This window comes from Danio rerio, chromosome 24 (assembly GCF_052040795.2).
Source record: "Danio rerio strain M-AB ecotype USA chromosome 24, GRCz13ab, whole genome shotgun sequence".
Classification (NCBI taxonomy): Eukaryota; Metazoa; Chordata; class Actinopteri; order Cypriniformes; family Danionidae; genus Danio; species Danio rerio.
Genome location: NC_141044.1, coordinates 28,923,076 through 28,946,003, shown reverse-complemented (window position 1 = coordinate 28,946,003; position 22,928 = coordinate 28,923,076). Strand labels below are relative to the sequence as shown.

The following is a 22,928-nucleotide window of genomic DNA, read 5'->3' as shown; positions in this document are numbered from 1 at the left end:
TGTTATTTAAATCCTGGAGGTTTGCACAGCCATGCGCATTCACCACAGTGTGGTTGGCAGACTGGAGGAGTTATTGTTTGTTTGTTTGCTCATTAGTTCTCATGCTGTCAGCTGACTGAGGAGCCAACACTTACTCGAATCACTGACAACAGCAGAAACCAGATCAGTTAGTCTCATTTCTTTATAAATACTCCTCATATTCAGCAGATTAAATCCAAATTTCTTTTCATGTTTGTCTTTGCTAGTCCATAATCTCATTTTTAAAAGATTTAGATGTTAAATAAGATGAAAAATGAAAGAAACAAATCCTCTGAATTCATTTATTCATTCATTTGTATAGAATGCAGAGACATGTATACATTTTTTTTGCTTCATATATTATTTATAAGCTCGAAAAATATATCCATACACCATGCACAATAAATTATACACTAAACAATTGAAAAGAATACAAAAACATGTAAATAAACAAATGACTCAAATCTTAAAAAACAAACACCAACATCGATTTTATCGAAGTGAGAGTGCTGTTGAACATACTCTGAAATTATACCTAACCGTTTAATTTTCAACAAAGGCATGATCACTTATTGCAATGAAAAGCGAGTTAATGCTGATGTGAGAAAACCCCTTCCCCAAAATAACATTCAGTCTGTCCTTTTATGATTATGTTTTATGCCTCTGTATCTACACATACCCTGTCAGTGCCGATGAACTATTCAAGATCAGACGATAACATCGTTCAGAGTAACAAATATTCATACTGTATATAAAAAAATACAAATATTGATTTCGGTAAAAACAAGCGTGCCTGGGTTTAAAAGAGGTGGAAACACCCGCAATGGCACAAAGAGAAAAGTTCATGCAAAGAGAACCATATACTGTATATTAATCTATACACAACGCCAAATTAACAGAAAAAAAGTCATAGAAAAGACGCAATAAATCAAACAAGAAGTTATTCTCCTTCTCATTTTCCCATCATTGCAAGTCATTCTTCAGATCTTCCTTGCTGGCGTTGAGTTGGCTCTATTTTGGGTATATGATCAGTCAAGGATTGAAAATGGAATGGATGTGGAGGAAGTGAATAAAACCTGTAATCAATCTTGCCTCGATTACGTACATCATCCCATTTCCATGCGATATAGAAATATAGCTTATTTCTCTGGAAAGACAGTCAAGTTGTGCATCGGGTGCTGATCTGGACAGCTCCCTTGAACGAGCAGCTCAAACTGTGATAGGCGCCTATGAATCGGGGCGTCTGTATTGTTGATGGGATGAAATCTCACAGCCAAATCCACAGCTTCTACAAGACACGGGGCTAAATGAGCAGAAATCTTGGGCAGCTTTCTTCACAGCAGTGGTTCGGGTTGGGTTTTGGTTGGAGAGTGGCCAGCAGCTTAGAATCTTGCTTCTTAACCCATCATCCAGAGCGGCTCTTTATCCTTCGTCCTGTACTCGTACACTGAATCATCATCTTCACCTCTCGTTCACATGCACAGGCGACAAGTGCTTCAAACCGGTGATTAAAAGAAAAGGTTGACGAGGTATAATGGTTCAAGTTTACACGCCGGGTGATGACTTGTCTGTCATCCCTTTGAGAACTTCATCTATTCGGTCATCCTCAATGACCACTGCAAAGAAAAGGGTGTACAGTTTTACATTAGTGCTTATTAAATTGTAAGCACAAAGAGAGGAAATTTTATTTATAATATTGAGAGCTTTTAAAAAATACATTTAATAGAGAATATATGAAACAAATACTGAAGGTGGAATTGAAAAGTGTGCTGCAATATAACTATCACATTCAAGACAGTGCATGCGTGTTTACTGTAATCTAATATTAAACATAGTTTGTTAAATTTGTGTATTTATGGGACCAATCGTTAAATCCGAAATATTCCGGAGGTCTCTGGGTGTAAATTCAAAATTCATACAAAACATTCATCAATACATTCATATCTTGATATTCATATTATAGAGTAGCCTACATTTTGATAGTTGACGTCTGTTGTATTATTTAGCAGATAGTATATGCTTAACGAATGTTATTGTTTGTGTATTCTGTCGATTGTTTGTATAGTCTGTCGTGTTTATTAGACAAAGTAATTGCAGTTTTGATATGTAATTTGCATAAGTTATCTTATATCTCGCTGCGAATGCTTACCGTGTTTTGCCCTGCCGATCTGCCCGAGTTTGGGTGGCCTTTTGGACTGTGATGTTCCGAAGAAAGAGTTCGTGTCTTGCAGTCTACAGCTGAAGGAGATCTGACTGACTTCACTGTCCGCCCCGTAGCCGTTCATCTTCCCTTCGTTGTATGGCAGCACTTCAGACATGGCTATATACTCTAATTCCCAGCAATGTGGTGAAGAAAAAAACGAATATTATTATGAATAATTACTTGAATGACTACTTTTCCCACAGTGTCGTGCAATAAAGTCCAGCTAAGAGTCTGGAGAATAACTAACAGCAGGTCCAGTCGTGCTGTTCTTCTCCTTTGGCCAAGCCGTCGGTTGTACTGGAGAGACAGGAGTGGTGCGTCCGCTCCAGACAAGCTCTGGTGAGAAATGCTGGGAGATCCCGAAGCCATAAAGGAAACCCAGACGGAAAAGTGAAGTCATCCATCCGGGTTTGAAGGGGGAGGGAACGGGGGGAAATAATTAAATAAAAATGTGCAAGAGAAAAACAATGGCGATACAATTGGCGTTTTGCCACGTTCTATAGGCACTTTCTATTTTATCACTAGAAACCCGACAAATATAGTCTAGTATTAGTTACAATTTCAATTTATTTCAATAGTGATTAAGCCTATCTGTTGTTTTTTTTTCTAGTCACGTTTATTGTTTTGCCAGTCACAGCCGTGTAAAGTACTAAATGTATTGTTTTGGTGTTAAACATTGTTTAACCATTATGTAGAAAACTAAACAAACAGAAATGTATTATATCAGATGAATACCACTCTTATAGCCACAGTTTTACCACCAAAACATGTAAAAACTGTTTTTTAATAGGCAATTAAACCATGATTTTGATTACTGTAATAATCAGTTTTTTGTCTATACTTGTACCAAACTTCTGTCTGTTATAGACATATTCCAGATTTACAGCCATGGAAATAACTATACCTCGTTTTTTTATTTTCTGTTCTTTTCTTGTAAATTTTAACATTTGAAAATGTTTACCACCAATTTTACCACTGAAATATGAATAAACTGTTGTTAGTATAGCAATTAAACGATTGTTGATTTGCAGTAAACTGTAGGCGAATAATATTTTTTTGCTCTATTTGTATACCTTTGGTTTGTCATAGACATATTCCAGATTTAAAGTAACCAAGGAAATAACTCGTGTTTTTTTTTTTCTTTTCTGTTCTTTTCTTGTTAATTTCAACATTTCAATACCACCAAATGTACCACCATATGTTAAAACTGTTGTTAATAGGCAATTAAACTATTGTTGTTTGTGGTTAATAATAATCATTTGTTTTTGACTCTATTTGTATTAAACTTTTGTTTGTTATATACATATTCCAGATTTACAAGTAGCTATTAAAATTACTATATCTCAGTTTTTTTATTTTTTATTTTCTGTTTTTTTTTTTTTTGTCAGTTTTAACATTTCAATATAAATGTTTACCGCCGATTTTACCACCAAATATGTTTAAACTGTTGTTAGTATGGCAATTAAACCATATGGTTTATTTGGGGTTAACTGCAATAATAGTTTTTTTGGCTCCATTTTTACCAATTTTTTGTTTGTTATAGACATATTCCAGATTTTGAAATAACTATACCTCATGTTTTTTTTCTTTTCTGGTCCACGTTTTTTCAAATGTACCACCAAAATATGTTTAAACTGTTGTATAGTAATTAAACCATTGTCAATTTGGGGTTAACTACAAAAATCTTTTTATTTATTTTATTTTATTTTAAATTTTTGCTTTATTTGTTAATTCCAACATTTCAATGAAAAATTGGCAAAATGTTCAAAAGCTACTCGCCATCCTTTATTGTCTGTTTGCTTGTTTAAAAACCTTGAGTTATCTTTTGTCTCCCTCTGCTGGCTTTTCAAAGACATCCTGAAACTTGCACAGGATTAATGCTTCATGACTATATAAAAAACTGTGTTGAAACATAACAATCCAACTCTCTTCCACAGTCCAACTCTTGTCATTCAGTGCAGATGGCTTCCAACAGATCTCACTTTTGCCTGAAAGACATTTGGTCTTTGCAAACACATTTTGTTTCGGTGACAGGTGCCAGCTCTAAGATCAATTCTGGAATGTTGTTGATCCATTTTTAGACTCCTACATGTGAACAAAAGTAGAGAGCTGAGCGATTGGCATCTCACAGCTGATGAGGAGTGGTTTGGTTGACTTCTTGGTTTAGATAAGAATGAATGTTTGGAAGAAAATTTGTATGTTTCTTAATTTGTTCACATATTCTGTTCTCCTCAGTTTTGTTGAGCACCCCCTACAGTCCCTGTGGTGCAGCCAGTGGATACTGGAGATTATGTATGTGTGGTTTTTTTCTTCTCTGGATTGATTCCACACCTGTCTATGTCAGTCAAGGGAAAGGCTGGACTGGCACAGCACTAACAGAGATAGGAAGTCATACAACAGTAGGCCATGATGAAAACTGTTCTATTGACGGCGTCCTTGCTTTGCTTCATTTTTCAAGGTAGGACAAGTTAAATTAATATTTCAAATGTTGGGTTTTCTGTCCTGCTGTTTGTCAGCTATTGTTCTGTTGTGCTTTTATAGTATAACAGGTGTATAGTGAGTTATAGGACTTTTTCTATAAATCAATTTAAATTTAATTTAAAATATAATTAAAATCAATTTAAAATTAGAGCTTTTTTACACTTTGGTTTACATGTGACTCATTTATATATTTGAAATGTGTTTGGAAGCAAATATTAATAAAATAAATCCGTTTTACATAATATGTTATGTAAAATACTCAATCTGAAGATTATCACTATAATTTTTTTATGATGTCTGTGAAATACAAATTAGTTTTCCAGGAGTATGACATTAAGGTATTTCTACTGTAGATCAGTGTTGGTCAACAATATCTAACTGTTAAAGACTTATTTGTGTGTCAAAATTAGAGTTATACCCATAGTAGATCTTGAAATAGGTCTGACTTGCAGTGTGTTTTGCAGAATGTTGTGGCCGAAATGAAGAGGAGCGCCTCATCAATTATCTTTTTAAGGAGCGTGGCTACAACAAAGAGCTTCGGCCGGTCCAAAATAAAGATGAAACTGTAGATATTTACCTGGCTCTGACACTTTCTAATCTCATTTCCTTGGTGAGTGCTTAATATTGCTAATGTAGTGAGATAAAGTGAGATATTAAAGGGATAATTCACCCCAAAGTTGAAACGTACTCACTATTTAATCAACCTCAAGTGGTTCCAAATCATTATGAGTTTGTTTCTTCTGTTGAATGCTAAAAATATTTTGAAGAAAGCTAAAAAAAACCCAAATTTTTTACTTTTATAGTAGGAAAAAACAATTACTATGGAAGTCAATGGTTACCAGTTTCCAGCTTTTTACAAAATATCTTCTTTTGAGTTCAACAGAAGAAAGAAAGTCGGACAGTTTTTGGAACAAGTAAAGAGTGAGTAAATGATGACAGATTTTAAGTTTTAGGTGAACCACCCCTTTAAAAGCAAGACATATTAGTATTTACTATTTTAATACTGCAATATTGTGCAGATGCAGTTGTTACCATTCTAACAAAATAGTTTTTCCATGACAGAAAGAGGTTGATGAAACATTGCTTACAAATGTGTGGATGGAGCATGTAAGTAAACTATTTTATTTTCTACATATTATTTTAACCATAAAATGAATAACTGACACACCAAAGTGATTTCAGACACACAACATGATTTCTGTGTATATAAAATTGCCTTTGCAAATGTAATTGTATGCAAACACCAAAATGGAACATCCTATCTTTACTTATACATACATTTAATGCATATTTACTTCAATGTGTGTTTAAGGGCTGGAAAGATCATAGGCTTACCTGGAATGAATCAGAGTATGACATTCCTGTCCTGCGACTGCCACCAAGTATGGTGTGGTTACCAGAAATTGTTCTGGAAAACAAGTATGCTACCATTCTTTGATTAAATATACATTTATTTTTAATAAAATATGTTCAGTTACATTTATTTTTGACATATTTGTTTCTTTTAAACAGCAATGATGCCCAGTTTCAGGTGGCCTATTACTGTAACGTGCTGATTTATTCCAGTGGAGATATGTACTGGTTGCCTCCAGCTATATTTCGGAGCTCCTGCTCTATAAATGTCAACTACTTCCCTTTTGATTGGCAGAACTGCTCACTGAAGTTCAGGTACTTTTCCACATTAAAGGGGTAGTTCACCCAAAAACGAATATTAACTCATTATTTACTCACCCTCAAGGGTTTCCAAATTATTATGATTTTTAGTTTTATTCTGTTGAACACTAAAACCTGAAAACTTGTTGACTTACATTGTAGAAAAATCAAATACTATGAAAGTCAATGGTCACAGGTTTCCAACATTTTCCAAAATATCTTCTTTTGTGTTCAACAGAAGAAAGAAACTCATAAAAAGGTGTGAGTAGATGAAGATATTTTATAAATAATTGACTATTTACTTTACTATATCTTACTATTTATTTCAGTTTTGGGTGAACTAACCCTGTTGTATGAATTACATATGTAATACACATATGTGTATTTGTTGCCTTATTTGAGCCCCATAATGCTTAATCTATTATTTTTTAGCTCGTTAACTTACAACGCTAAAGAGATTAGCTTAAATCTGAAAATGGAGCAGGAAAATACAACATACTACAAGGTGGAATGGATCATCATTGATCCTGAAGGATTCACAGGTGAGCTCTGACATGAGGGTTTTCTATTTCTTTCATATCATCCTACTATAACATTTATTTATTTCTGCAGAAAATGGTGAGTGGGAAATTGTCCACAAGCCTGCCAGGAGGAACATTTATAAAAGCATCCCGAAAGAAAGCAACAAGCACCAGGATATCACCTTTTACCTGATCATTAAGCGTAAGCCGCTGTTCTACATTGTCAACATAATCATTCCCTGTGTGCTCATCTCTTTCTTGGCCTCGCTCGTCTATTACCTGCCTGCTGACAGTAAGTGGTCCTCCATTTATTGCATTTTTAAGTCTTTAGATAACACAGACAAATCATTAAAGATAAAAGCAAAAGAAGCAGTACTTTTGTGTTAAAATGATTGTGTCACAAGATGATGCTGTAACTTTTTTTGACAATTTTCAGGTGGAGAGAAGATGACGCTCTCAATCTCTGTGCTTCTGGCTCAGTCTGTGTTCCTGCTGCTGATTTCACAGCGTCTGCCTGAGACGTCTATGGCTGTTCCTTTAATTGTCAAGTATGCTGGAATATTAATTATTTAAATTGTTGCAAGTTCTTGAATCTGATTGGCTAACAGCCGTGCAACATTTGACACGTTTTAGACCCTCTGTGGTTGGTTTTTATTTTTTATTTACACAATTATGCTGTCAAATTGTTGTACAGTAAAAAAGCAATATCACATGAGTAGCACTGCAATATTGCTGTATATCAGCACTGCTGTGATATGTGCTGTAGTAAATCATCATATTACTTATATATATTTAATCATATATTTATTTATTTTTCTTTTTTTTAAGTAAACTATACAGAACAACATTAGAACTAAGCCACAAACTAAAGTAAAACATACAAAGTAGATAAAAATAAATAAATCAAATAATAATAATAAATAAATAAAAAGTGAGGAGATACACAGGATAAACAAATGGGGAAAACTATTTTGTCAAATCAAATAATGTGTTACTGTTTTTATATAATTTAATCATATATATTTTCATAGGAATGTTGCTTTTACAGTCTGGAATCATAAAAAGGACTAGACTAAAGTACTCATTGAAAAAAACAGCTTTAAAGTACAAGTTGTTGTTGTTAAAAATAGTAATAATAAATGTTTTTGTATTTGACAGGTATCTGATGTTTATCATGGTGTTGGTCACTGTGGTGGTGTTGAATTGTGTCATTGTGTTGAACCTGCATTTTCGGACGCCCAGCACACACGTCATGACGGAATGGACCAAAGAGGTTAGACTCTCACTTGTTTGTAGAATAAAAATTAATAAATTGCGCAAGTCATCACAGTGGAAAACATTGCATTTTAATGATGGTGTCAAACGGTATAAATATAAGAAACAAAACACAAAAAAAGTGAAATTATGCATGAAAATAAGCTGATTCGAATATTAACTTGATTGAATAGGTGTTATCAGTGATTATCAGTTGATAGATATGGGCCAGTAGGGGCCTTCTGCACCTACTGGTAGGCTCAGAAGGCTATCATCAATCAACATACTATACATCACATATGGCTGATGGGTACTGCTGCCAAATTATATATATATATATATATATATATATATATATATATATATATATATATATATATATATATATATATATATATATATATATATTAATAAATTTCCCATTAATTGTATTTTATTAATGTCTACCAATACCCAACGCTAAACCCAACCATCACAGTAATGTAAAACAGATCTGGTCCTCTTGTAGTATAGCTGATTAACCATGTAAATGGATGAAAACAGCCTTCTGAGACTACCAGTAGGTGCAGAAGGCCCCTACAGGCCCATATCTATCAGCTGATAATGGCCATTCAATCAGTTATAACATTCAAAGCGGATTTTGCTGGTTACCCTTTGCTAGTAAGTAAATAAGTCATGCTTAGCAAAGGCAAAAGTGCATAGTGTTTCATTACAAAGTCACAACTACAGTTTGTTCAGCAAAAAAAACAACCACTTATGAGTTTTTGTCTTGTTTCTAGTCCAAATATGTAAGATGCATTTTAAAAAATAAAATTAAAAAAATAATCTTTTGTGTTTGGTTATAAGTTGTCAGAATTAAGTGAGTTTGTCCTTAAAGTTTGTTGAGTTTGTCTATCTGTGTTCTGAATAATTTTGAGATATTGAGCTTCAAAGTTTTTGCATTCCATAGCAAACAGTACGTGTGTAACATTTGTTTTTTTAAATAAAAAGTCTTAAAATGTACACAGCTTATAAAAAAACATCCCATAATGTAAATAAGTTGTCATGTAATAAGAATATGTCAATAACTCAATTTTGACAAAAATGTCAGATAGAACTTTATAATTCCAAGATCACGATTTGTAGATCCATGTAAATCTTACCCTTTTGACAGTTCAGTTTGACAATCTGTTTGTACAATTGTACAGATGTGCAAATTAAATATCAACATTTGAGCCAATATCACCATTATCAGAGAAAGCGTTCCAATGAAAATACAATTTCAGTACAATTTCTTATTTAATTCAATGTGTTACTTGCTGTTGTGTTTATAATTATTTATGATTATAATTAATATAATCAAACTTATCAATAGTGGTATTTATGTGATTTTTATGTGAAACTTGACACTGACTCTGCTTCTTTTACTTGTTAATATATTGTGCAAAAGAGCCTTACTATACTATACAATACTATACATAAGATGGTTTTATTTATTTTGTCTGCTGCAGTTCTTTTTGGAGCGTCTTCCTCGTCTCCTGCACATGTCCCTTCCAGTCGAAGACCAACCGGTCCCAGAATCAGCACTGCCCCGGCGCTCCAGCTCATTAGGATACATCGCCCAGGCTGAGGAGTATTACAGTGTTAAATCCCGCAGCGAGCTGATGTTCGAGAAGCAGTCGGAAAGGCATGGTTTGGCCGCTCGTCCCACTCCCAAAGCCAGTCAGTCTCACATTATGATGCTCAGTGTTTGAGTGTGTTCAAGTGTTATCACACAGCGCCATTAAAAGTGTTGATTCTCCACAGCGTACACATCCAGTAATGACTCTGAGGTGTCGGAACAGCTGTACAATGAGATGAAGCCAGCTGTAGAAGGAGCCAATTACATTGTTAAGCACATGCACGACAAAAATGACTATAATGAGGTAAGGAGACAATTATATTTGGTAAAACACCTCACTGGAGGTTATTCACTCTTTTAGCCTTATAAAGACCTGAAGTAATTAATTAAGTGATTTTTTTTTTTAAACCAAGAGGATATAATATGAATATCAATCAACATATTGATTAGATGATTGATATATTTTATATTTAATTAATATATTTTAATAATTACTTATTGTATAATTGTATTGTACGTTATAAATACATAGCAAATTGTTCTCTCTATGTAAAGAGTAGAATATTAGTTTCTTCTCTAAACGTAATTTAAAGAAAACATTTCATATATGTGTTAAAGTATTGAAATGTTAAATTGAATTATTAATATATAATATCCTATTTATTATAGACGTATGTTTTTTATATAAACTCACCGGCCATTTTATTAGGTACACCTTACTAGGACCCCCTTTTGCCTTCAGTACTGCCCTAATCTTTAATGGCATAGATTCAACAAGATACTGGAAATACTCCTCATAGATTTTGATCAATATTGACATGATAGCCTCACACAGTTGCTGCAGATCCATGATGCGAATGTTCCATTCCACCACATCCCAAAGTGCTCTATTGATTGAAATCTGGTGACTGTGGAGGCCATCTGTGTGCAGTGAACTCATTATCATGTTCAAGAAACCAGACTGAGATGATTCGTGCTTTATGACATGGTGCGTTATCCTGCTGGATGTAGCCATCAGAAGATGGGTACATAGACTGTGGTGTAGACACGATGCTTAGTTGGTACAAAGGGGCCCAAAGTGTACCAAGAAAACATCCCCCTCAACCGTTGATACAAGGCAAGATGGATCCACGTTTTTATGTTGTTGATACCAAATTCTGACCCTACCATTCGAATGTCTCAGCAGAAATCGAGACTCATCAGACCAGGCAATGTTTTTCCAATCTTCTATTGTCCAATTTTGGTGAGCCTGCAAGAATTGTGGCCTCAGTTTCCTGTTCCTAGCTGATAGGAGTGACACCCGGTGTGGGCTTCTGCTGCTGTAGCCCATCCGCCTAACGGCTTGATGAGTTGTACATTCAGAGATGCTATTCTGCATACCTATTGAGTGTAACGAGAGGTCATTTGAGTTACTGTTGCCTTTCTATCAGCTCGAACCAGTCTGGCCATTTTCCTCTGACCTCTGGCATCAGCAAGGCATTTGTGCACTCAGAACTGCAGCTCACTGGATATTTTCTCTTTTTCGGACCATTCTGTGTAAACCCTAGAGATGGTTGTGCATGAAAATCCCAGTAGATCAGCAGTTTCTGAAATACTCAGACCAGCCAGTCTGGCACCAACAACCATGCCACATACAAAGTCCCTTAAATCACATTTCCTCCACATTTTGATGCTCAGTTTGAACTGCAGCAGATCGTCTTGACCATGACTACATGCCTAAATGCGTTGAGTTGCTGCCACCTGATTGGAAATTTGCGTTAAGGAGCAGTTGGACAGGTTTACCTAAAACAGTGGCTGGTGAGTGTATGTGCATACAAAGTTAAAGACAAAATGTGTATTCCTCCTTTAAGTTTTTTATTCTTTTTCAAATATTTTCCAAGTGATATTTAAGGAATTAAGCATTTACTGCATTTACTATATATTTTTTTTCTTCTGGAGAAAGTCTTATTGCTTTTAGTGTGCCAGAAATAAACTTTTTTTTTTATCATTTAAACAATATATTAGCCCCTTTCTTTCTTATTTTTTTCGAATGACTACAGAAAAACAGAAGAAAAAAGTTCATAGAAATTAGTTGTGTAAATCCCCACGTTAAACAGGATTAGAGAAATATAAATAAAATAAATTAGTAGAAATTATTATTGCATAATTAAAAGGGATAATAATTTTGACTTCAACTGTATATGTACATTAATGCATTGTATCATTTGCAATATAAATATAAAAGTATTAAGCTAAAATTATAATCCATATGCACTCTTTCTCAGGAAAAGGACAACTGGAGCGGGATTGCCAGGACTGTGGACAGGCTCTGCTTCTACGTGGTCACTCCAGTTATGATGATAGGAACCATTTGCATCTTCCTGATGGCCAATTACAATCAGCCACCAGCGTTGCCTTTCCAGGGAGACCCCTTCTCCTATACTGAAGAAAACAGGCGCTATTTGTGACCTTTCATAATAACACAGAAATAGCATAAAGCATATTCTGACAGCAATATAAAGCATGAATATGAATTATCCTTGATTTTCGCTGTTTATGCAGGCTTGATTACTAATATTATGTAGGTATGTATGTTTAATAAGTGTGCTGTGAGAAGAGGCAATAAAGTAATATTGCCTTCCTTTTCCTCCTGGGTGTAATTGTTGTTTGAGGGAAGTAAATAATCAAGAACAGAAATGTTTTTCCCCTCAGTCTTATTTGCTGTGTTGTTATTGCAGAACAATCTCACAGGACATATCCATCGAGAGGATCCTGGACATGTGAGGGAAGTACAACCAATGACTTTAAATGATAGAGTTTTAAATAGCTCAGCTCACAAACCAGATTGTAAGAGCTTGTCTGTTATGCGATTTTACAGTTAAAGTCTACAGTTAAAGAATTATTAGCCCCCTCTGTATATTTTTTTCTCCAATTTATGTTTAACGGAAATACTTTTTCAATACATTTCTGAACATAACTTGTTTTAATAACTTGGAATAGTTTGTATAATGATGATTTGTCTGTAGACAATCGAAAAAAAAAATATATATATACATATATATATATATAAAATAAAAACCTCTTTTATTCTAGCCGAAATAAAACAAACAACACTTTCTCCAGAGGAAAAAAAATATTATCGGAAATACTAGGAAAAATTACTTGCTCTGTTAAACATAATTTGGGAAATATTTTAAAAAGAAAAAAAAAATCAAAGAGGGGCTAATAATTTTGACTTCAGCTGTATAAATAAATCAGAAATACTGCACTGCAATGTCTCACCGCTAGGGTTTAGTATTGCACTCTGAATGTGTTCATCAGCATCCAACCCTTCATAATTAACGCTGTATTGTTGTTGAAGAGCTTAAGATATTATACAGCTCCACGGGGATAGGAGTGAAGCGACTGGAGTGAAAAATATAGATGTTTGATTATGCAAATTGTAAGAGACCGCAGTTGATTGATTCAACCTTTAGGTCTAAATCACATCCTGTTATTACAGCACATTAATCTTTGATGGAGGAAATAAGTAGGAGAAACAATACAGACTGGAACTGACCCATGCAAATGGTTTATGTGATTGCCCAGGTGTTGCTACTGTATGTGGTTACTAGTGTACTGGGTGGTTGCTATTTACTCCCTCTTGGCAGAAAATCCCACTTTTCCTTCCTCTTAAGTGAAAAGAGGAATTATTATTTCTCCTAATAAGCTAAGTTATGGTACTCATATAAATAATTTTCCTAAAAGAGGTTTTCTCAGTGTTGCCATAGAACGGGGGTGCCCAAGCTTGCTTCTTTTATTCTTTAAGTTATGCTAGCTGTTTTAAGTCAGTTTACCTTTACCTTTACCATAGGGTTAATTTGATTCAGCTTAAAATTGTAAGGCAAACAGTATTTTTTATTTTATCATTTTTTTTACAGTGTAGATGTACTAAAAACTTCCGACCCTCCAGGACCAAGTTTGGACACCCCTAATACAAAAGCTTCCAGGCATGTGTGTTTAAGGATGTTGGAGCTTATCAGGACATCGGCCCTCCAGGACCGAGTTTGGGCACCCCTGCCACAGAACCATCTGTGTTCATTAAAAAAAAAAAAAAAAACTTTTTTGTTTGTGTTAAAATATTTGAATAATCTAAATGACCTTTTGTGCAACTGTTGAATGTACACAACAATAGCGATCCTGCTGTTCAAATTGTGCAACCTGAAAATATGATTAAAATAAACATGTTCGTTTTGCAAAAACTACACACTTTTCTGTTGTTTGTCCAGCTTAAACCAGGCTGGTCAAGCTGATTTTAGCTGGTTCTAGTCATTTTCCACCCTGACCAGCTAAAACCAGGCTGGAAATGGCTGGAAACCAGCCTAAAAAAAAGGCCAAAACAACACTAAAACAGGGCTGGTCGACCAGCTAAAACCTTAAGCTGTTTTTTTTTCCAGCAGGGGATAATTAATATTTTTACAGGTTTACATTTTTTAATTAAAAGGAAATTTGCAATATTTGTTTTAAATCATTATGCATAAAATATTGTAAAAGTAATTTCAAAAGATAAAAGCCACTTAAAATATTAAAAATTCAGACGAGAACTTTTCCTGAACCCATGTTCATACCAATCCACAAAACCAAAACAAAACCCAAAAACGTTTTCACATGCCAGACCAATAGATGGCGATCTAATTTTATAAAGAAATCTACACGTGTAACGTCCTTCTACCTGTGTTGTGCAAGTTGTCAAATACTTTCACATTTGTTTCTGTCAAAATGTTCTAGTTACCAAAAGCGAACTACAAATGGTAAGTAATAAACTCACAGTGTATGCATGTCACAGGATAGACTTACCAACATCCCTGTTTTCACAAAATTATATTTTTGTTGGTTACACGAAGAATAACTTTTTCAATGAACTTTTAATCTCATTATTTAAGTTGTTGTCAAGTATATTTAGAGCAAAAATGCATGAAACTCCTTTATTGTTTTTGTTCATTGATTTTCTGACAACAGTGTCAAATGTTACCTTAGAAAAAAATAGTAATACCTCGTCACAAAATTAGCACTGCTTCCTTATCATCACACAATCTTGTCATTTATGTAAGCTGCAGCCTGGAGTCCTTAATAAACTCTGATGTTCATTATCTTTTTAAAAGAGCCTGCAAAAAAGACCAAGCCTCAGTTAGGAAGCCATGCTGTCGTCTCTAGAGTGTCTTTGCCCCATTTAGATGAAATGAGGATTTTCCCGCCATTACAGTCCAAGGCCCTTCCCTCCAGCTCAACCCTCACTGAAGTTGTGGAATGAATAATTAATAGTCCACATGTCGTGAGTTATTAAGTGAAAATAACTCAGCGCTCTGTCGTGTTTGGAAAATGATCTGGAAGATGATAGTAACGCTGATCGATCGACTCCTAAAAACCTTGAAACCTTGTTACTGTGCTCCACACAAATTGACCTTGAGATTGGATCTGAAATCTAAACTGGAGATTAATTCGGAGTTGTTGATGGCGAGGGGCTGAAGAATGGGATCTATATCCCCACCACAGGGACCCCAGATTCTCTAGACATTTGCCCATTGGTCTTGATAGAATGGCTAAATGGCCTGCAATCACTCTATTGGAAAGTGTTTGTTTAGCTTTGTGGAAACGGCCATCCATCAGCAGAGCAGTTATGCTATTATAGTGAGAGAAAGAGAGAGAAAGCTCAGACCAGAGAGACCGATAGCTTTAACATGCCATGTCAAGCAGGCATAGTGACCAGGGAACCCAAAGCGATTCGTCAATCTTTGGTTGAGTAGCAGCTGATGTAGGACACTACTAAAACCATTAATTGTACATTTAGATAGAGCGACAATTAAGAACAATTAAAGTACAATTTGGATAAGTACAATTGGATAAGTACAATTAAAACTGAAGTGGCCATTTGGCTGTTCATTTACCTGACAACTGTATTTTGTGAGGCTGAATGTGCATATTTATTTGAAAAATGTTTTATCTAGCACATAATTATTGTGGCTTGAGAAAGCCAACATACTGTTATACTACATAAACTTCTTCTTTTTAGATTATTTTAAAAACGCATCTCCTCCTTGAGCATTCATACTATGTACAACCACCAAACTAACTCCAAACCTCCAAAATATACTGAATTAAGTTGCTATAGCTTTTCCTGATCCGTTTTCTGAAAACTGTCCCGGAAGAATTGGAAAAGTACCATTGACTAAACATTGGACCAAACTTTGTGAACTCATAACGCCAAACTGTCATACAGACTTGAAGTTCGGCTTTTATTTGGAGAAGAAAAGACATCAGATGTGTCACTTTAGTCACAGCTGATTGGTTCTGTTTGTCTTTGTACTGCATATCTCGGAATGTGGCGTAAGCTATCGTCGCGACAAAATCGATAAAAATCAACGGACCTTTTTAGCCCGAAATCTTTGCTCAAAATCAATGCGAACTTACCAAGGTAAAAACCCAAACTAGCTTTGTGCAACAGGCCTTTGTTCACCATTAACATGTGAAATGTGTCATACAGACTTGAAGTTGGGCTTTTAGTTGGAGAAAAAAAACCAACTACGTTAAAAATTAATGTTTGTTAACTGAATAAACAGAACACAAGTACATCTTATTTAACATAATTTATTTTCATCACCAATTATCATAGTAGAACAGTTTCTCAAGCAGTTTGTCATGCGTTTTAGAAACAGGAGATGGCTTGAGAAACCCATTCTCAAAGACTTACATTTAGTCATTATTTGGATAGCACACATATTTTGAATGCCTTCGGCAGAAATAAAAATTAGTCATTTTAATCTAGATTAATCTAGATTAATTCCAAGATTACAGTAAGATTAATCTAGATAAAAAGTATCTATGCCCACCTAATATATATATATATATATATATATATATATATATATATATATATATATATATATATATATATATATGTATATATATATATATATATATATATATATATATATATATATATATATATATATATATATATATATATGTATATATGTATATATATATGTATGTATATATGTATATATATATATATATATATATATATATATATATATATATATATTTATATATATATATATATATATATATATATATATGTATATATGTATGTATATATGTATGTATGTATGTATGTATATATATATATATATATATATATATATATATATATATATATATATATATATATGTATGTATGTATATGTATGTATGTATGTTAACCTAATTAACCTAGTTAAGCCTTTAAATGTCACTTTAAACTGTATAGAAGTGTCTTGAAAAATATCTAGTCAAATATTATTTACAGTCATAATAGCAAAGATATATAATCGAGTAAATATATAATAAGTTTTTAGAAATCAGAAAAATATTCTCTCCGTTAAACAAAAATTGGGGAAAAAAATAAGCAAGGGGGCTAATAATTCTGACTTCAACTGTGTTTATACACACACACACACACACACACACACACACACACACACACACACACACACACACACACACACACACCATATTTTAATTATAAATTAGTTTAAAATTTATATATTAAATTATAAGTTAGGACCATAATAGCTGAGATACAATGTGAAAATTCTAAATCTGAGAGTTACAAACCAAATATTTTTAAAATCACCTTGTTGTACAATGACTCATTTAGTGTATTTTTGGTTACTGCCACCGCAACACAAGACTGGCTTTGTGGACTAAACATCCATCACTTTAGTATGATGTGCCCCACAAGATCCATACTATGACTGTATGCCCTATATGTGATTTGATTTTTGTTTGTTGTGTACAAACAGTGGAAAAACTTTGTGTGTAGACAGCATGGAGATGCCGATGGAGCTTCTGTCTTCTATTCCTCTAACAATATCAATCATTCTTCTTTTTTCGAGGAAACTCTTCCAGAATGGCAAAAAGACATGCACTCCCAAACCTCTCAGCTAGTTCTCCGGACACACACAGGTATCTTGGTGCCACACAAACATTTTCCACCCAGCTGTGTTTATTATGGATAAGGAGTCGTGTGGCAGCTGTCAGACAGCACTGCTAACCCACTTCATTTTCCAAAACAGCACACGCTTTTTTTTTATGACATTCTAGAAGAGTAGGAGCTGCATGGATGGGGGAATAAATTTAACGTCTCCAAAACATCTAGGCCGGCAGGAAATAGAAAAAAAAAACCTTGTGCCTCCCACTCAAAAGCAGCAATGCGTTCTGAAGCCGATCGCTCCATCCATCTGGAGGTGTTTGTTTACCACCCTGTTTGCACAGCAAAAACAGCATAAGGAAGCAGCACTGACAGACTCTTTCTATCTGATGTTCCCTCTGCCCATGGGAAGCTGAGTTTTCCCAGGTTTTCATAGCACTTGTCTCAGAGTCAGAACAAAGGACAAGCTTTGATTTTCTGGAAAACTATATCCATATATCACTATAAACATGTGATTATTGCCAGGCTTGTACAGTGTGTGTTAGTAGCATGTGTATTTAAACCTGACAATGAATACGTAACATATAACAGTGATATCAATACTTTTTCTATTTCTTTATGGAACTATAAATGTCTATTTATCGCTCATGTCTCTGGCTGGCCAAAAGGGGGCGCACAAGTCCAAATCTGTTGAATAAAAGTAAAACGGCATGCAAAGACAAAGATTAGTTCAAAAGCAGTTGTGTCTCCACACACAGTTGTCTGAAAAGAGCACATTTAGGGGACAAATATGAAATCAGCCGCTAAAATAGCCCCTGAGCTGGACTGTGCTGCAAGTAAATCTGACAGCTCTAGTTTTCCCTGCTCTGATTCTGTCTGCCTCGTGTGATCAAGAGTGCATGTTTATGGGGCAGAGCCCACTGATCACTGAATCTCTGTGGTGAGGTTCCACAGAATCTGTTGTATGATTCATGCTGACATACTGGGGCCCGATCTGGGCCCGACTCCAGCCTCCTGGCTCCATCTGCTCTGGTTCTGATGTAAGGATGAGTTGGAACTGAATCAATAGGCAGCCAGGATGAAGGGCAGGGATGATGGTGAACTGGTGAAACTGTCCATGTTGCAAATGGCAAGACTGATTCAGTTAGAAAACATTTTCAGGACTGTTCTGATGGGCACATTTGAACTTTTTATGCATTATCGTTGTTCTGTTATGCAAAAATAGCATCTTGGGAGCTTTAAAGAGGTGGTCCAGAGTATATTTTTAAGGTTTGGTTGTGTTTATAAGATGCAAAGCAATGTGTGCTCATGCTTCATTTGTGGAAAATCACATTTTTTTTTTTTATGTATCTTACTTTGATAATATACAGCTACTTTGCTAATATGAAAACGACCTTCAAGACGCTCCCATAGGTCAGCTAACATAATGTGCTGTAATTTGTGGATTGGCTCCACGTCACCAGGAAAAGCATCACGCACCTACAAGCAAGCGCTTTTGCGCTGTGTAGACACTGTCAGTCAGAGTAGCTGTTAACAGTATCGGTATGAGTCTGAATCAGATCTCACGCCCGCTTTCTAAAATAAAATCTGACAAGTGTCTTTCACATATATTCAGGCTTTGAGCATGTGTGAGTAATATGAAACGTTCACATATCTTTTGCGAGTTCGTTATTTGAGATGTAGAACACACAGGAAAGAGTCCGCATAAAGAGACACTGAACGTGGCTGCATAAAGAGAAACTGCACCGCTGGTGAAAATAATGGGTATTTACAGCGGTTTGATGGAAAAATATGAATTTGTAGCCAAGCAGCTTTACGCATTGTCTACATCCTTGTTTACGTCCATAATCCACAGCTTCTAGTTATTAGCCGAGTCCAGCACTGAACTATAGGAGAGATTCTGGAAGCTGTCCTTTGTCAAATGCTAGCTATATATTTTTTTTATAATTTTTTGGGACATAATTAAAATTAAACTTTAAGCTCTTCTCCCTTTGTGTTGTGTCCTTTAGAAGCCCAAATACAGAAACAAAACAAGCTCTGTAAAAATAGCAGCGTTTGGACAGCATTTATATGCTATAACATTACAACGCCTCTGGCCACACTTCTTGCACATAATCTGAAGCGTTTTTGAGCTCACTAGTCTGGATGTTTTTTTTTTTTGTTTTTTTTTGTAGTTCTCAAACTATGCTTAAGGCTTTGCTAAGCTAACTCTGTAAATGCCAATATCTCCCTTTGCATTGCACTTTGAGTGTCTTACATTCTGATGTTGTTTATGTTCACACAGCTATATTACACATCAACTAAAGTTTTAAAGATGATATCGAAGTGGACCACACAGACCTTTAAGACACAACCTTTTGAAAACAGGTTTCAAAGTGCATTTCTTTAAACAGTATTGTCTCAGTTTTACGTGTAAAAATACAATTTTGTAAAAACTGTGACATTATGCACATATACATCATGTTGAAGTACTCCACAACCAAAACAACAGGCTACACTATATTTGTGCAGATGTGTGGTGTTTCTTTTGAGTGACATCATCAACTACTGGCCCGGCATGCATATTAAAGCATTTTTGTCATTTTTGCTGAACAGACATTGTTCTGACAACTTTGTTGCCTGTAAGGCTGTGCTAAAAAAGTTGAAAGCTTTTCTGTTTTAGCCCATCATTGTCATGTTAGCACATCCTCAATGTGATAAAAACTTTCATTCATAATATATTTCATATCTTAGATGGAATTCATACACTGTAAAACCCAACAGTCAACTTTATCAAATGAAATGAGTGTATTTTATATATTATTAAATCAAAATTGACTCTTTAAAAAAAGAGTTTTGAACTCAGTGTTAAAGGTAATGAGTTATTTAAATACCTCATCACTTCAACTTAAATGGAGTATGTTTACAGTAAAGATTTTTTTTTAACTCAAATGGTTTGTTGCAGTCGGTTTACTCAAAGGGTATGAGTTGCCTTAACTTATTGGGTTTTACAATACTCAATAGATTTGAGTTCTCTTCATTTATTGGGTTTTACTGTGCTCAAACTGCTTCATTTACTCAAATGGATTAAGTTTACAGTACTCATTAGAATTAGTTTTAGAACTTAAATGGTTTGTTGCAATTGGTTTCCTTAAATGGTTTAGTTACTTTAACTTATTGGGTTTTACAGTGTTAAAAAGTAAGATTTTTTTCTACTGTACACAGTATTGCTTGGCTGGCCGTGATAATAAACCATATTAAATACAGATTTTGTATCTTATTGTTATGCTAGAAACTAATGCCTATTCTGGGGCACTTCATGTGAATAATAGATGCTGTAGTTGATTAAAATTTCCAAATATTATTTAGAGTTTAATTCTAAGATGTTTTTTCAGTACTCTCATATAATGTGAAATTTAAATGCCTTTGGGCCAAATCTCTTTCTGTTAATGATTTATGGTTTTACTTCTTTCTCAAAATGTATGTTTGGCTTTGTGGATTACTTTCAAAAGCCTGGTGACATTCAGTGGTAATTCTTCTCATATTTTTGATGAAGTACTAAAATTTCAGACCAAAAGATAGATGCATTCTCTATGTTAGCTTTATTTTTTTATGTTCTTTTTATATCAGTTTAGTGATACAGGTGTTTTTCCAAAAATATCATCGAAACAACTTACCCATCTAATTCCACCAAGCTTTTGTTAAATTAATTAAATTCTCCCGTTTTAATTAGAATGCGTAATAGCTTTTTAAGACTGTAGGCTATTGCCAAAAAATCACTTTCAAAAATAAACTTATCCTGAGAAAGATCCGCTGGAGTAAAATGTAACCCTGATTGAACTCCATTTATGAATCTTTTGAGTTATTCTTGTCCCTCTTATGGTTTATGCTACCATATTCCTCCATAATTTTGGTTTCAACCACAACATTAGCCTCAAAAGTCGCCAAGTAGCATGCCAATATAGCATGAGCACCATTACAAATTCCATGCAGACACTTTTTGCGTGCACTGCTTTTACAGAGTTTGTGAAGCAGGGTGAACCAGCGTGCCCCTCATTAAAATGAATACGGCCGAAAGCCTTTTATCCTCGTGGGAAATAAACCGAGCGCGCGAGTCAAATTCACTTTGCCGCACCACCCACAGGAGGAGCGCGCGCCCAATTGAATCAACGCTCGCCACTGCTTTTGGAAGCGACGTTCACTTGAGTCCCCGTGGGCACACCGCTCATTTCTCTCTGTCTTACTCTATATACCCACCTCTGAAAGGTACAGACCCCTAAAGAGGAGACGAACACGAAGGGAGGGGAAGGGAGAAACAGGAAAGACTGCAGTTGGTGCATGACATGAAGACGCGACTGTTGGGGACCCGGCTGAGCATGGCACATTATGCCAGGATCTGAACTGAAACGGGGACCGGGTTTGGGCTCTCAGAAGAGGGCGTTGATTGTGTAAGAAATGCAAGAGTTTGCGGGAGTAAAATGTGCTTGATGTCGTGTGACGCTTTTCGATGCGCAATTCTGGATGGGATGAAATCGCGTAATCGGGGGCCAAATCTAGGCGCTTAACGTGAGACCACCGATCTGAGCTACCGTTAAACCACATCTTCTGCCCCTCGCAGCCGCGTTGAAGGGGCATCCGCAGAAAGTTTCACGATGGCTCTCGTCATGGAACCTGTTAGTAAATGGAGCCCCAGTCAAGTTGTGGACTGGATGAAAGGTACGTAATGCGTTTTGGTCTTTAAGCCTGAAACGACCATCATTCACTATCTAAATGCGCTGGGTTGTTTTAATGGATACATTTGAATTGATTTATTACAAGTTGAGTGGGTTTTACATTCTGTCAAATAATGAAGCGTACAGGTGTCTTATGGCAACTGTGAATTAGCCTTTGGGTTAAATCATGGCATCAACCGCCTCACATGAAGTCGAACAAAAAGTTTAGTATACTTATTTCGCTTTTACGGTGTATATTTGTTATTTTTACACAATATATATTTTTACACATAAATGTAATCACTATATTGCCGTTAAAACGAATCTATTTTTTCTGATTGGAATTCTGAGGAATCTCTTTAAACATCGACCGCCTTAAAAGACGCTGATAAGGCTAATTCAAAGACTAAAACACATAATTAGGACGACGACATATACAAATAACCTGTTACAATTTGGCTTCATGATAAGGAGCTACACTACACTCTTTTGGAAGAACCAAAAAAACAGGGATTTCACAGTGATGCAATGGGGTTCCCCAAATAACCTTATGGAAAAGTCTTTCCCATATATTTGAGTA

At 35.1% G+C, this 22,928-nt stretch overlaps 3 protein-coding genes across 33 annotated transcripts in view; 2 read left to right on the top strand and 1 right to left on the bottom strand.

The window, feature by feature from the left end:
- Positions 1-306: 306 nt before the first annotated feature.
- On the bottom strand, positions 307-2,555 carry camk2n2b (calcium/calmodulin dependent protein kinase II inhibitor 2b). The gene is given in 2 exon segments (NM_001002642.1): positions 307-1,634; positions 2,168-2,555. Coding segments are annotated over 2 exon segments (240 nt in total). The 5' UTR covers positions 2,337-2,555; the 3' UTR covers positions 307-1,563.
- Positions 2,556-4,348: 1,793 nt separating this feature from the next.
- chrnd (cholinergic receptor, nicotinic, delta (muscle)) lies at positions 4,349-12,403 on the top strand. Its single transcript, NM_207064.3, has 12 exons — positions 4,349-4,679; positions 5,167-5,312; positions 5,765-5,809; positions 6,015-6,121; positions 6,215-6,370; positions 6,788-6,897; positions 6,968-7,168; positions 7,313-7,424; positions 8,035-8,149; positions 9,621-9,831; positions 9,916-10,034; positions 11,995-12,403. The coding sequence occupies exons 1-12, from the start codon at positions 4,628-4,630 to the stop codon at positions 12,175-12,177; spliced, it is 1,557 nt and encodes a 518-aa protein (NP_996947.1). The 5' UTR covers positions 4,349-4,627; the 3' UTR covers positions 12,178-12,403.
- A 2,010-nt stretch (positions 12,404-14,413) lies between these two features.
- cnksr2a (connector enhancer of kinase suppressor of Ras 2a) overlaps positions 14,414-22,928 on the top strand; it is a 185,898-nt gene continuing 177,383 nt past the window's right edge. For 23 of the 31 annotated variants that reach the window (XR_015525046.1, XR_015525045.1, XR_015525042.1 and 20 more), the window contains exon 1: positions 21,837-22,352. Coding sequence is in view for 26 of the 31 variants with exons in the window: in XM_087309675.1 (XP_087165801.1) it covers positions 22,289-22,352 (64 nt within the window). In the remaining 5 variants the exon portion in view is untranslated. Of the gene's footprint in view, positions 14,500-17,622; positions 17,693-21,836; positions 22,353-22,928 lie in introns of those variants that run through there. The other 8 variants (XR_015525043.1, XR_015525044.1, XM_087309662.1 and 5 more) reach the window with 1 other exon arrangement.